The sequence below is a fragment of the Gorilla gorilla genome, chromosome 2 (genome assembly GCF_029281585.2).
Source record: "Gorilla gorilla gorilla isolate KB3781 chromosome 2, NHGRI_mGorGor1-v2.1_pri, whole genome shotgun sequence".
In the NCBI taxonomy this organism is placed as follows: Eukaryota; Metazoa; Chordata; class Mammalia; order Primates; family Hominidae; genus Gorilla; species Gorilla gorilla.
This window is the reverse complement of record NC_086017.1, coordinates 41,686,566-41,702,567: the sequence shown is the minus strand read 5'-3', so window position 1 is coordinate 41,702,567 and position 16,002 is coordinate 41,686,566. Positions and strand designations below refer to the sequence as shown.

The 16,002-nt window shown below is 41.2% G+C and overlaps 1 protein-coding gene across 7 annotated transcripts in view; it reads left to right on the top strand.

Annotated features, from left to right (window-relative positions):
* OSBPL10 (oxysterol binding protein like 10) overlaps window positions 1–16,002 on the top strand; it is a 418,377-nt gene that overhangs the window by 243,706 nt on the left and 158,669 nt on the right. For 5 of the 7 annotated variants that reach the window (XM_055383346.2, XM_019023909.4, XM_055383345.2 and 2 more), the window contains one exon: window positions 4,245–4,436. The exons of the other annotated variants lie outside the window; for them this stretch is intronic. In XM_055383346.2, coding sequence (XP_055239321.1) covers window positions 4,245–4,436 — 192 coding nt within the window. The remainder of the gene's footprint in view (window positions 1–4,244; window positions 4,437–16,002) is intronic. 7 annotated transcript variants of the gene reach the window in all.

The following is a 16,002-nucleotide window of genomic DNA, read 5'->3' as shown; positions in this document are numbered from 1 at the left end:
GTCCCGCATCATCAGCCAGGTGCTTACAAAGCAAGGGGACATAAGGAGTAGCCAGATGAACACTGATGGCTGTGTGAGGGACGATTCTCCTAAGCAAAGGATGAAGAAACTTGCTCTCGACTCCGAATTTTCCACAGATGGCACACTTGGTGTTTCTAGTTGCCCCCATTGAAGTAAATATTTGGAACAAAAACCTGCCATGTTGTTTCTCGGACTCTGTTAATATTTTAAATTAATAGCGAAGATAGGCTTTTATGACATGGAAGCATAATTTTGAAACAAAACCTGGAGATTGTAGACAGGTTGCCTTTTGGAAACACAGCCTGCTCGTTTATAGTGCTTGCAATTTGCTGCCTTTTCTCACTTGTTCTTGTAATGACTGATTACCTGTGGGATTTATGAAGGGTAAGACTTTTTTGCTCGTGTTTATCCTGAAAGAAGGCATGGATGTGAATTACACTGTGAAAATCCCCAGTTAATGGAAAATTAAAGGTTTTTTGACTCAAAGTTACTGCTTGTAAATTCAAATGACAGCCATTAAGTAATTATGATCATGGTTTTAGACATCCACCGTGGAATAATTTTGCTCTTGGGTGAATTTCTTGATTTATTGCCATTCATGGTGATACTGCTACAGGCAAAGGTGTCTATTGCCAGAGCTGTTTTCCTCTCTGATTTCTGAAGAGTCCTCATTTCTACTCAGAATTAGAAGAGTGTGTGTGTGTGTGTGTGTGTGTGTGTGTGCGCGCGCGCGTGCGTGTTTTCCCTACAATCTTGATATTTAATGGCTGACCCTGTAAGTATTTAATTATGTTTTGGGCTTCTGACCAGTCTGACCTTGTAGAAAATAAGAAGGTCAGTGACTCAGCGACTGCTTATGATTTTGTGCTAAGCAACTTCTTAACATTTTAAAAATCCATAAGGTTTTCATTGTTCAAGTTTTCAGTGATATTAAGAAACAAACTTTGTCCATGCAGCTTCTGCATGTCAGGCACTGTGCTAAGTATTTTATATGCATAATCTAATTTAAACTTCATGGTGACTTTTAAGGGTCAATATTATTATTTCTCTTTTTAAAGATTAGGAAATTGATGTTTAATGAGAAAGCTTAAATAACTCACCCCAGATCACATGGCAAGAGCAGGGGTTTGGTAGGGGAGGAGTGTGGGGATAGAGGTGTGTGTATGAAGAATGAAACTTATCTGTCTGGCTTCAAAGTCCAGGGAAAAATCTGCCTTTTCCTGGACTGGAATAAGCCTCGCTGACAGTCAAAATATATTTCAGTGGACTCTTAATACTTAGGCAAATTTACTGTTATTAAAGAAATATCCTCTTTCTCCCTCTACTCTCCAAGTGAAAAGATTGAAGCTGAAAGTAGGTGATTATTATATGGTTATTTCCTATCTTTATCTGCATTCCAATTCATTATGTCCAAGTCAAATCCAGAGAATCTTTACAATCTGCGGTATTTCAAGGTAAACCCAAACTCTGATTTCTACCCTGGCTTTCGCCCCACTCCTTCATCCCCTGGTGATCTGTAAAATGATGGATCATTAACATTTAACAGTTTTTAGAGCTGTGCCTGTTAGCCGAGGCCTGAGGCTAAGACTACCTAGGGTATCCAGACTGTTGGGTTGCTATGTAGTGTGCTGCCTTGCCTGTCTAGCTTCCCAAGGCCTACTCAGGCTTCAGGCCCATCACCCTTGGAACATCCTGCCGTGATGAGATGAGCTCACTTCTTTGACATTTTCTGGCTGTATTGCCAAATTAGCTCCTGTTATGCACCATCTTGTAAGTGTGCATCTGTGTATGTTTCCCTCCGTCTGTCTCTGTATATGTGCATCTTATATCCCCAGCAATATTATAGGTATCTATGGTAAAAAACTGTCTCATACATTTTGTTTTCTTCCTGACACTACAGAGTAGATATTTTCCTAGGCACATAGTAGGTATTCAGTAAATGTTTGAACTGTAGGAACTAGATGATTTCCACATTATCTAACTTGCCTTTTCTCAAGCTGAGATGAAGTATAGGAAAAATTAGAATGTAAATTTTATGCAAAATTAAAATGTTTTCAATAGGGAATACATACATATAGTTCAAAGTGAAAGAATATAAAAAGTATACAGTGAAAAAATCTCCCCTCTTCTCTGTTTCTATCCTCTCATTCCCTGCTTCTCCACAAATAAGCAGCCACTTTATAGTTTTATATGTATCCTTCCACAGTATGTTTGTTTTAAACAAATAATTTTCAACAAGCTAAATAACAAAAATGCGTATTTACCTCATGTTGGAAAAGCTGTATTTTGCATACTATAGAACAATTATGTGCCTTCCTTCACTTAACTGTATAGCTGAGAGATATTTCCAGATCAATTCATAGAGACCTCTCTCATTATTCTCTTACAGCTTGGTAGTATTCCATTACATAGATGTACCATAATTTATTATGTACCATTAATTTATTATGTCTGTCCCATGCTGACGGACATTTGGGTTGTTTTCTGTCCTTTGCCATCAAACATAGTGCTGCGGTGACTAACAGGGACATATAGCATTTCACCCAGCTGCAGGTATGTCTGGAGGATACATTCCCAGACAGGGGCTTGCTGGAGCCAGGGGGAGATGTGTTTGTATCTGTGATGGGTCTGCCGATTGCTGTTCTCAGGGTTTTGCCACCTTTTTTACCTCCACAAACTCGTTTCTCTGTGGCCCTGTTGACAGATTGTCTACTCAGACTTTTGAATTTTTGCCAATCTGACGAGTGAAAGATGGTTATCTAAAGTAGTTTGAATTTACATTTATCTTCTGAGTACAGTTGAACATATTTTCCTATGTGTTAAAAGCCATTTATATTTCTTTTTTTGTAAGCTGTCTTCATACCTTGGCCCATTTTAATAATTATTTCCAGCTCTACATTTTTCCTAGTTTGTAGTTTGGCTTTGCTGGTGGTCGCAGTGGGGTATTTTGTTGGTCTGTTTGTTTCCTTTGCAGAAATTTCCAGTTTTTAGGTGATCAAATTTATCAAGCTTTTCTTTTTTCTTTTCTTTTTTTTTTTGAGATGGAGTTTCGCTCTTATTGCCCAGGCTGGAGTGCAATGGCACGATCTCGGCTCACTGCAACCTCCGCCTCCTGGGTTCAAGTGATTCTCCTGCCTCAGCCTCCTGAGTAGCTGCGATTACAGGCATGTGCCACCAAGCCTGGCTAATTTTGTACTTTTAGTAGAGATGGGGTTTCTCCATGTTGGTCAGGCTGGTCTTGAACTCCTGACCTCAGGTGATCCACCCTCCTTGGCCTCCCAAAGTGCTGGGATTACAGGTGTGAGCCACCGCACCCGGCTAAGCTTTTGTGGTATAGCTTTTGGATTTCAAAGTGTTAGGCCTTTCCTACCCCATGGTTACGTGTTTTCTTCTAGTACTGTTTGTTTTTCTTAAATCTTTGATCCATTCGAGGTCTGTGATCTGAGAGATGAATCCAGCTTTGTTATTCAGATGGCTTCCCAGTTATCCCAACATTTACTGAAAAATTCATCTCCACTAAGTTGAGATGCCATCTTTGTCATAAACTAGATTGTAATTTGGATTATATATTACCACAGGATGAAATGTAAACACTGGACTAACAAATGAGGAATACTTGGTGGACAGCTTAGTTCGTGCACATAGACGACATTATTAAGCACTTAATAAATTAAACAATTGTGATATGCCAGGCCTTGGGGATATAAAGATGAGCATGAAAGCATCTCTTAAGAAAGTAACTGGATAATCAATATAATCTTGATGCAGTGGAATAAGAGCAGCAGAGAGGCCGAGAAAGCCAAGGAGATGCTTCACAGAGCAGAGAACACCATGCTGAGTTTGAAGGTTCAGCAGAGGCTGACCAGCCACAGAGGAAGGGCATTCTAGGAACAGGAAATAATAGGTAGAGAGGCAGAGCTCCGTGAGCGTCCATGGTGTGTGGGTTGGGGACGGTGGGGGGCAGGATTTTGAATAGTTGTTTATGGCCATAGCGTAGGACAGGAAGCACAATTGGAGATGAAACCAGAAGGGCAGCTAAGGAAGGGCAGTTCAGTGAGTATCTGTGGGATTTGGGCATGCAGTGTTGTTATACCTCCTTCATACCTTCAGCTCCCTAAAGAGAGGAAGGGGAAAGTTGAAGAGGTCCAAAATGAATAGAAGCCAACACTTAGTTGTGTTCTGCAGGTCAGTTGTTGAGTTTTGACACCTGTTGCTTATTCTAGAGTGCTCCAAGCTCCCGAAGCCGAAGTCTCACTTTGCTCCCACATGGAACACCCAATTCTGCGTCTCCCTGTAGCCAGAGACACCTCAGTGTGGGGGCCCCCGGTGTTGTCACAATCACGCATCACAAGTCGCCTGCAGCCGCCCGAAGAGCCAAGAGTCAGTATTCCGGCCAGCTTCACGAAGTCAGAGAGGTAGGCTTTGCTCTCCTACTAGGTTAAGCAGCCCCGGGGAGTTGGGGGCTGTGACAGTCGCTCTGCCGACTCCTCTTCCTTTGCGCCGTCTTGATATATGGAGAGAGGACCAGCAGCAAACCTCCCAGCCACACGGCTGTGACGGTCCCTCCTGGTTTAAAAAAAGTTAATTGTTCCTATTTCTTAGGTTAAGTGAATTGTTAGGAGACTTCTCTGAGAACTCAGAAAGCAGAGAAAGCAAGCCTACAAAAATATGGATGTAAATGAAGTACAGTTAAATCCACGCTTGTAGCAAAGACTAGGCCAAACCTCATGGATAATAAGAAAATAACTTTGGGTGTTTTGAAACTCAGGAAGTGCTAGACATAACGCAGATTCCCCCTGTTTTCTGCCCTGCTTCACTTTCTTTCTCTCCTCTCCTCCTTCCCCTCATAGACACACTCCAAGGGGAGTGTTGGGTAGTGAAAAGAATACTGTCCTTGAAGTCAGAAGACTTGTTTAAGAGCAAGTCTTCTGACAGCCCTGAACCTCAGTTTCTACACCTGTAAAATGGAAATAAAACAGGCTTTGCCAACCTTCTCTGGGGAAATAGGAGGATCATTTGTGACAATGAAAACTCTTTAATTGTGCCTTATAAAAGTGAGGCGAGGTTACGTTTAAATTTCGCTTTTGATGCACTGAGAAGTCATCAGTTTGGGGATCCCAGATCCTTAGTATCCCTGTCATCCTCTGCAGCTGTTATAGAGAACAGACTCTCAAATAAATGATGGTGGTTTTGGTTGCCTACTTCCTTTGAGTGCTGAGGTTTTTTGCTCTGCAGCTTACTTGGGTACAGACCAGTTTGCTTTCCTCTTAGAGAAAGTGGCAGGGCTCTTCCTCCGTGTCACACAGAATGAGACTCCTCGACTAGGGTCTTGCCGCTGCTTGAGTTAGCATGCGTCTGGCTTTAGTTTTTAAATGTCACAAGCCAGGTAGTGCTCTGTTAGCTGACTATCTTGGTTCTGAATCTGGCCCAGGAAGGATAGTCTGAAATCCGAATCAAATCTGTAGATGCATATGAAAGACAATTTTTTTTCTTGAAAGATTTTACATGTGTATACTCTGTCTTGCCTATTAAAGAAAAAGTAGAGAGTCAGAATTCTATTGGAATTTTCAGGTAGAATGGTTACTTTGAAATAGTCACCCTGATGTGTTAAAAAGGAAAAACTGGGCGGGGCCTGGTGGCCCATGCCTGTAATCCCAGCACTTTGGGAGGCCAAGGTGGGTGGATCACTTGAGGTCAGGAGTTCTAGAGCAGCCTGGCCAACATGGTGAAACTCCATCTCTACTAATAACACAAAAATTAGCTGGGCATGGTGGCGCGTGACTGTAGTCCCAGCTACTTAGGAGGCTAAGGCAGGATAATTGCTTGATCCTAGGAGCGGGAGGCTGCAGTGAGCCAAGATAGCCCCACTGCACTCCAGCCTGGGCAGCAGAGCGAGACTGTGTCTCAGAAAAAAGAAAAAGAAAAAGTGGCTATTAGCTTAATTGTGTCACGTTAGTTGATATGATGAATGATTGTGCACAGGTTTATATTTCTTTTCATTTTTCTTATCACCTTTTCAAAACATCGTATAATGGAAAATTTTCAAATATATGCAAAATAGAATAGTAATGCAACCCTATATCCATCACCTTACTTTAACAATTCCAACTTTCCATTGTTCTTGTTTTATCTGTTTTTATTTCCCCCACCACTTTATTTTTCCTGCTAGAGTATTTTAAAGAATAGTTAAGTTTTATAAAAAGTTCCTTTTAGATAAATACCATTACATTAACTGGCAGTGATAAAATGACACAACACTTAACTATGATACCATCATTTCACTTTTATGTAGACCTCATTGCAGATTAGTTTATAAGTAATTTGAGACCGTAACCTTGAACAAAGGCAGTTGAAAGTTTATGGTATTTTGATAATATTCTTTATTGTATTATAATGAATCTCTGTGGACTTACTGTTATAAATGATAGGAAGCCTGTATGTATGAAAAAAAAAATGTAGGACTTGTGTGTAGTGAGCAGTGACCTAAATAAAAGTTGAGGTACTTTAGCATGATTAATTAGTAGCGTTTGATTCAACAGAATCTTTTCTACCTTCATTTAAAAATAATTCAAATTTTTAAAAGAAGTATGGCTTTTGTGTATGGGTGTACAAAGAAGTTTAATTTATTTATATAAATTCCATAATGCAAGTTTATATTGCAAAAAATGTATAAAGAAAATTAAAATTACCTACAATTGTACCTCCCTACAGATAACCACTGTTAACCTTTCAGTGAATTTACTTTTGGGTTTTTTTCCCTGTGTATTACAGATGTAGATACGTAAAAATCTATACAGAGCAATCTAAAAAAAAATTTTTTTTTTTTTTTGAGACAGAGTCTCACTCTGTTGCCCAGGCTGGAGTGCAGTGGCTTGATCTCGGCTCAGTGCAAGCTCTGCTTCCCAGATTCATGCCATTCTTCTACCTCAGCCTCCTGAGTAGCTGGGACTACAGGCACCCACCACCACGCCTGGCTAATTTTTTGTATTTTTGGTAGAGACGGGGTTTCACTGTGTTAGCCAGGCTGGTCTTGATCTCCTGACCTCGTGATCCACCCACCTCAGCCTCCCAAAGTGCTGGGATTACAGGCATGAACCACTGCGGCTGGCCAGAGCGATCTAAATTTTGTAAATGAATACACGTATGCTTTTTTTTTTTTCCTTTATCGTATTGTTTTTTCTCTGTTGTCTATCTATTGGGGAAAGCTATTGAAATTTTCCATAGAGTTTCAATATATGAAAAATAATTAGGTGAAGCCAGGTCTGGTGGCATGCACCTGTAATTCCAGCTACTTGGGAAGCTGAGGTGAGAGGATTGCTTGAGGCCAGGAGTTCAAAACCAGCCTGGGCAACATAGCAAGACCCCATCTCAAAAAGAAAAAAGTAAAAGTAGATGAAATGCCTCTATAGCCATTTGGTTTGGCTTTTGTACTCTTGGGTGACAGTATATTTCTTCAGCTTCTTGCTTTTTGTATATTGATAACCTTTATTGCTCAAAATTTAAGTAAGATTGTTGACATATAAGTGCCAACACTGGTAATGGAGAGAATTTTAGGGTGCCGAGCCCCTTTAGGAAGAGTTTGAAGTTTCAGTCCTCAGACACCATGTCCACCTTCACTCCTGATGGGAGATGAGTAGCTGTTCTTTGGAATTTGTCATTTTGTGATGTGGCCAGGTCCACCTTGGGAGCTATCCGAGCAAATTGCACTCATAGTAGAAAGTTCTGCAGTTATTAATTTCAGAGCATAAAGGCCACTGCTTTAAGGTTCCACTGTATTTATCTATAAAATAACTAGAAGAAAATGGAATAGGATTTTTAACCCAGCTGTTCAGGGAAGATAAACTTATGACCACAGAAGCAATGGAGAAAATCATCATACACAAGACAGATGTGCCTGAATATCAGGAGAATAAAAGAGAAATAGCCCAGCCAAAGGCAATAGAATAAACAGTAAATGGAATGCTACAGCATTGGTGAAAATAATGGGACAGTTTGAAAGATTAAATGGTTATCCAAAATATAAGGAATTGAGATACCAAAGGTCGGAACCCAGCATCCTCTCAGGAAGTGGTTAGGAGAGATGAGTATAGGGAATTTCAGAGACAATATCATCAGGAGGAACAGACATATTCTCTCTAGCAATTCAAGAAATGAAAATTAAGGCAACTGTTTGTGAAATTATCAGAATTAATTCTAGCCCATTATTGGTGGGGTATTAAGAAATGTTGACTGTGCTGCAGTCAACTGCTGTGTTGCTGTGTGCTGTGTTGTCTTTTTGCTACAATCTGGTGATGTATAGTAAGAATGAAACATAAACCAAACTGCGTTGCCAGTGACCCATAAATTTCCTGCTGGGAATCATACCTGAGGAAACAATTTATGGAACTGGGGCTAAGAGGAAGAAAATTAATTTGGATAAAGCTATTCATACTAATAAAGGCATAGATTCAATACAAGACATTAAGGGAATGACTAAACAATAATACATTTTAGATTCTAAATCACTATATAGTAATTTAAGTAAGAGTCATGTCAGTATTATTACTACATGGACATGTATGCATAAAATGAGTAGGAAAATAACTATACAGAATAATATATGTACATTGGACCCTATAGTCATCTTAATAAGCTCCAGAAGTTTAAAACAGTGGTTCCCAGAATTTTGGATTTTACTTGCAAACGAAGTTTTAGAAATAGAATTTTGGGAGTAACATAGTATTGCTATTTTAAAATTTACCCAGAAAGGACATTTTGAAAGTAGTCATAATCTCTGGTTTCCACTGTCTCATAAAAACATCTTAACGCCCCCAAAAGGAATATAATCTCAGAATAAAGAGTCATTTATTGCATTGAATAAGAAGTCTTATGGGGCTGGGTGCAGTGAATCACGCCTGTAATCCCAGCACTTTGGGAGGCGAGATGGGAGGATTGCTTGAGTCCAGGAGTTCAAGAGCAGCCCTGGCAACACAGACTCCATTTCAACAAAAAATTTACAGATTTGCTAAGTGTGGTGGCTCATGCCTGTAGTCCCAACCACTCAGGAGGCTGAAGTGGGAGGATTGCTTGAGCCCAGGTGTTTGAAGTTGCAATGAGCAATGATTGCCCCACTGCACTCCACTCTAGGCGACTGTGCAAGACTTTTTCTTAAAAAAAAATTCTTGGACTGCAAGATACTTCCTTGTGGATTGATTCTGGCCTGTGCATCTGTGTTTCCAATCTGTCTCCTCCATTGCCATTGTCAATCACTCTTTGAGTTCATGCCTTGCTCTATCTCCAGAAAAACCACCTTCCTAAATAGGAACATTTTATCATGTCACCTTTCTGCTCTTAAAGCAAACAAAAAAACCCCCAAACCTTTTTGATTCCCCACTGTCCATAGGATAAAGGTCAAACTCTCCTGGGTGGCCCACAAGCCCAGCCTCCTGCAGTGTGCGCTCCTCCATCCCCCAACCCTCAGTGCCCCTTCTTGTCTTCACTGGGGACTTAGGACCTCCTCTGTTGGGAGGCCCATTGCTCAGCAGAACTTTCTGCCAAAACAGAAATGTTCCATACTTTACTTGATATGGAAACATTCATATCTTGGCTCCACTAGGAAACAGTTGAGCGTACAAGAAGGCTTAAGATCTACGATGGTGATGCAGGAGGTTTTATCGAGTGAGATGGGATGATATACCCACAACTGCAAGATATCCGCTGGCAAACAAGGAAGAACCCAGAAACAGCCAAGGAGGAGAAGCGCAGACAGATGGCACTTCCAAAGCAAGAGAAAGCACTGATTGATGAATGATGTGAAGGCTTTGGTGGACAATGGCCAGAGCACAGTTGTATGATCACTCACTCTGCGTCCAAACCAACAAAGATGGTGGGTCTTTCGATGGAGAACCTAGTCCGAGGCATCAACTTGAGATCTGATCTTGCCCTTGATGATATCAAACTGTACATATCAAACCTTGCGATCGTTTCCAGTGCTCTCGTAGCAACCATCGATCAGCAGGAAGTGATCCTTCAGTGTGTTGAAGAACGATTTGGACCATTTTTTGGATCAGAGACTTTATGATGCCCTAACCACGACTCAACAGAACACTGTAACAATAGAGACTCACGTCAAGGTGCTTAAGCACAATTTAGGTTAAATTGCAAAGACAATTGATGGCAGTACTAGATCTCACATTGGCCAACCTGCAACTACAGCAACTGTCAAGGTGATCCCATGAGCTCTTCCTGCATCCATTTATCCCTTCCATATGTTCAAGCTGTCATCACTTCCTGTTTCTTCAGGCCCAACTGCTTTCATTGACCATGGTGTCTTTATAGAATTAAAAAAAGGGGCAGGGCATGGTGGCTCATGCCTATAATTCCATCACTTTGGGAGGCTGAGATGAGAGGATCGCCTGAGCTCAGGAGTTTAAGACAAGCCTGGGCAATCATTGTCTTAATGAAACCCCATCTCTACCAAAAATGCAAAAAAGTAGCTGGGTGTGGTGACATGCACCTGTGGTCCCAGCTACTTGGGAGGCTGAGGTGGGAGAATCCTTTGAGCCTGGGCAGTGGAGGCTGCACTGAGCCAAGATCATGCCACTGCACTGCAGCCTAGGTGATAGAGCCAAACCCCATTTCACACACACAAACACACACACACACACACACACACACAAATTAAATTAAAAAGGGCCTAGTCAAAATGAGCTTCGAAATGTGCACAGTATGAATGGAGACGTGCTGTAATATAACACACATTCTAGATTCCAAAGACTTCGTACAAAACAAGGTAAAATATGTCATAATTTTTAATACTCATATACTAAGGAAATCATAATATTTTATATCATTCAGTTAAATAAAATATTTTAGAATTTATTCTACCTATTTCTTTTTACCTATTTATTATTTATTGCTCCCTGCCTGGGCTGTGGACAGGTTGGGAGGAGGTCTTTCTACCTTTTAAATTCGCCTACTAGAAAACGTAAAGTTATGTATGTGTCTCATATTTGTGGCTTGGCTTATGTTTCTCTTGGATAGCACTGCCCTAGACTGTGAGCTTGCTTACTCACCCACTCCTACCTTCATTCTGCAGGTATTAATTGAGCACCTTCTATGTGCCAGACCACAGATATCTATGTGAAAGGTCACATCTTACTCATCTTTGCATCTTTCAGCCCTTGCACAATCACTAGGCGTACTGATGAACAAATTGAATTAAGGACTCATTCTCTAGCTGTTAGGGCTCTTTTAAAATGGCATATGGAGGTATTCAAGGGTTGCTTAGGTAACTATGTGGATTGTATGTCAGAGAGGAGACCTGGCAATTGGTTGAGGGTTGTCAGGTACTCATTTAATGTTCTCTGACTGATAGCATTTGGTGAGTGTACATCTAGATGACTATGTGACCATGGGGAAAAGTGATGATAGTGTAAGCCTATTAATGTGCCACTTGAATTGTTTTATAAATGAAATCTAGTATATTTTTAAAAATTAATTTGATCCTCTCAGTTATTTAAACATATGATGATTGAAATGTATGGTATTTATTGTATTGTATTTTTTTTCTATTTTAACTTTTTTTTTTTGTTTTGTTTTTTATAGTTGGGGGTCTCACTCTGTTGCAGGCTGGAGTATAGCAGATCAATCATGACTCATTGCAACCTCCAGCTCCTGGGCTTAAGCAATCCTCCTGCCTTAGCCTCGTGAGTAGCTAGGAGTATAGGCATATGCCACTATACCTGGCTAATTTTTTTTAAAGTTTTTTGTAAATATGGGGTCTTGCTATGTTGTGCAGGCTGGTGTCGAACTCCTGGCCTCAAGTGATTCTCCTGCTTTGGCCTCCCGAAGTGCTGGGATTACGGGGTGAACCACTGCACCTGGCCTTTAACTTTTCTATGTCTAGTTATTACAATAGTTTGTAATGTGGCTCACACTTACTTAAATAGACACAAGTTCAATTGGTACAAGTACAATGTGATTTTAATAAAATTCTTCCTTGCCAGATGTTTTCTGAAGAAATACAACCCTAATACATGTTTATACTGAATACTTTTTTTCAGTTGTGACATTTGAGACTTAAAAAACAACACTTAATTCAATAGGGAGGCTTTGGATTCGTAGCATGATGAGGGAAATGGTGGTGCTGTTGAATATTGGGTGTGTGTGAAGCACAAATAGAGATTTAGTTAAGCATCCAGTGAAAATTTATAAACAAATAGGAATTATCCTTCTTTGAAACATTTTTCATTGTTGACTTTTGCTTCCAGGCACACACTCTCCTGACAAAGAGGAAAGCTGTTTGCTGCACTGGTTTACTGGATAGATTAACTGGGTTGAGGCTGTGTAATTTAATATGATTTTAAATAAACCTTTTACAGAGTCTGATATGTGGAGGGAGATGTGTGTTTATGTCATCTCACCTATGTGAATTTATATGTTTCTTCATGTAATTGCAATGTTATATTTACTTACTACACACACATAGGGAAGACGCTTTAATGAAGTTCCCATCTTTATAAATGGATATTAACTCAGTATTCTCTCCTTTCAGGATGATTTGGTGTGATCTTGGTTCATGTGGATGGAGTAAATACCTGGTTAGAAATTCATGTACAGCCTTTGTTATGGAAGCAGTAACTGTAAACTGTCACCCTAACAAATTTTATTAGCTGATCAATTTTAAGGTAGTGATCTGTACTGGCAGGATTGAATACAGACGATCCCATCACCAGGGAAACCACATTTAGGGTATAAAGTGAATTTACCCTTTGTGTGAACAGAGTGATTAGTTTTTAAAAGGTCCTTAATTAATTTTCCTGTGTACTTTTTGGATAGATGATGACAAGTAACCATAAAATGTATTTTTAGTAGCAATTTGCTGTCTCTGAAAATAAGTCAGTTTCAAACATCAGTTTTCAAAAAATGTTAATGTGGAATTAGTTAATAGCAGTCATTTCCAGATGTTTTTAAAGCAATAGAGTGGGTTGTTTGTGAGTAAAAATACTAGATACTTACTGTGTAAGAGCAGGTGAAGTTGGTGTTTTATGAGAGCAGATTTACTTTAGAAGGTAAAAGGGGCATTTGTTGATAGTGAAGCAGGTTGGCTGGAATAGTGAGAATGAGAATTTATGAGCACCCCTACAATCCCTTATCAGCCTCTGCATCTGTGAACTTTGAAACAAACATTTGTGTGGTCTGTGGAACACCATGGGATCCTTTGAGAACACAGTTTGAGAGTCATTGGATTTGGTTGTCCACTAATGGCATCTCAGGTGAACAACAACAAAAGCCCAACACCGAGATATGTCCCCCACCAATCCTCAACTCATTGTCCAACTGCTGCCCTGGCAGGAGAATGTTCTGTTGTGGTCTCAACCTGCTGGGAGCACGGCATGGCTGGGTGGGGTGGGGGAGGTAGGAGAATAAACTCTCAGTTTATTCTCTCACCAGGCTCTTTTTGTTCATTTACATGTTACACCTGGAAATTAGGTATTTGTTGATGTGTTTATTGTCTGACCCCTTGTCTTCCTCCATCTAAAGGTGTTTTTGGTTTAACCTGTTTATTCCCAAGCCCTTAGCACAGCACCTAGCACTTGAAAGATGCTCAGTAAAGATTTGAGTAAATGAGTGATTTTCCATTGAAAGGATTATAACCACTGGGAAATACTTCTCTATAGATTAGGTTTAAAAAGCCTTTGAGAGGAAGGAGTTTCTCACCTTGCACCATCTCCTTAGGAGTTAAAGTCCCAAAGCAGAAGCAAGGGGGAACTTGGGCCAACTGCATTGTACACTTACGGCGGCTTCTCACTGTGTCCTGGGCACACTTAGGTACTTCTTTTCCTAGTGCCTGGTATACTTTATACCTATCTATATTTTTAGCAAATATTTCTTTATGTTGAAATTTTTTTTTTCTCCCGAGATGGAGTCTCGCTCTGCCTCCCAGGCTGGAGTGCAGTGGCGTGATCTCGGCTCACTGCAACCTCCGCCTCCCGGGTTTAAGTGATTCTTCTGCTTTGGCCGCCTGAGTAGCTGGGACTACAGGCACGCGTCACCGCACCCGGCTAATTTTTCTATTTTTAGTAGAAACGGGGTTTCACCATATTGGCCAGGCTGATCTTGAACTCCTGACCTCATGAGCCACCCTCCTCAGCCTCCCAAAGCACTGGGATTATAGGCGTGAGCCACTGTGCCCAGCTGTAATTATTTTTTTTTTAATGTCCCCATTAGTCCATAACCTTCTTTCTTAAGGGCATGACTTTATTAATAATAATAGCTATTACTACATGAATAATAATATTTCATACTTGTTAGGATCTTACCAAGTACCTGGGCTCAATACTTTCCTTGTGCTATCCTCAAGTCAACTCTGTGAGGTAGATACTATTATTTTCCCTATATTAAGACAAGAAACTGAGGCATAAAGAGGTTAAGGCAAAGAGAGGTGTACTAGCTAGGGTTCAACCAGAGAAACAGAACCATAGGAGATCTACATTAAGAGATTTATTAGGGGGAGTTGGCTTATATGATTGTGGGGGCTGTTCAGGTAGGTCCAGGATCCATGGAGCAGACACAGAAGTGGCCATCTACAGATGGAATTTCTCCTTTAAGGTAGCCTTGGCTCTGCTCTTTAGACCTTTCTGCTGAATCTATCCCATCCAGATGATCTCTGTAATCTCTCTTACTTAAAGACAACTAATAATGAACTTTATCCACATCTACAAAATACCTCTCAGAAACTGGGAACTGTAGCTTCACCAAGTTGATACAGCAAAAAAGACCATTATGAGAAGTCACATGTGTGTGAAGTGGTTGATTCTGGCCCAGGGAATTTGACCGCCAACTATCATACCAGGTGCCAATTCTTGTGCAGGGAGCTGGGGCGGCAGTGGCTGCCAAGGCCATGGCTGTCCCGCCCTCCTGGAAGTATGGCTGAGACTCTTGATCTCTGTATGCCTCACTCCTACGTGGCCCCTGGCCTGTGCAGTACCCCAATGAGGACTCGATGAATTTATTCACTTGGATGAGTCACCAGAACACAGCACTTTTCAGTAGAAAGAGCAGTGACCTCAGTTCCAGTCCTTGGGCAAGTCACATTACATCTCTCGTATGTAAAGTGGAAATATCACAACTTCTTACCTTGATGAATGATAGAAGTAAAAGTGCCCAGCAGAGTGTAGCACAAAGTAGGTGCTCAGGCAAATGATCAGAGATTCCCAGACATGTCAAACTGAGGTCTCAGAGAGGGGAGAACCTCAAAGCTGCTATTGTCTCCCTTCTAGTTTGTCAGCCTGGGTAGGCCAGAATGGGAGAGGTGGGTATCAGCGGGGGAGCTTCTGAAGAAGTTCTCCTGTCCATCCTTCCCCTTAATGTGGGAGCTGCATCCCTAGCTCTAACAAAGGTTTGTGTGAAGGTGAGGAGCCATTCTCCTTGTCCCACACCCTAAGTAGATGTGTCCTATCTGTCCTTCCCTGAAAGTGGCAATCTTAGCAACCGTGCTCTTGGTAGAATGTGGGAGTCTGTATTTTGCCTGAAAGTGCCTGCCAGTAACACGGCAGTGTCTCAGAAGTGTCTGAACACCTCCTACCCTACTCACTAGTGATTTTTAAAGAAAGCGGTAGGGGTGGTGGTGGAGTGGGGGGAGGCCAGTAATGACCAGTTCAGTGAGTTTTGTACCTTGTGATTCCTCTAACCTGACCAAAGGTGATGAGACCAGCTGTCACTGCCTTGTCCTTGAAGCCCTTTGGACTTTGAGGTGGTCTCCAGTGGGAAGTCCACTCAGGAGGGCCACTGGGTTAGAATGAGGTTATCGGCCCCTTTTGGAGTAGGAGTGGGGAGCATGTAGAGACTGAACAAAACAGCGAGCAGAGGCCAAGAGCTGGAGAAGCGGTTAGTGGAGAAGTTGATTGCTGCTAGCAGTTAGAGGGTAAGCAGCTAAGTCGCAGACTGTTGGGCTCCTGGGTGAGAGGAGGCCATGAGAACTGCTATGGTGCTGTGCTA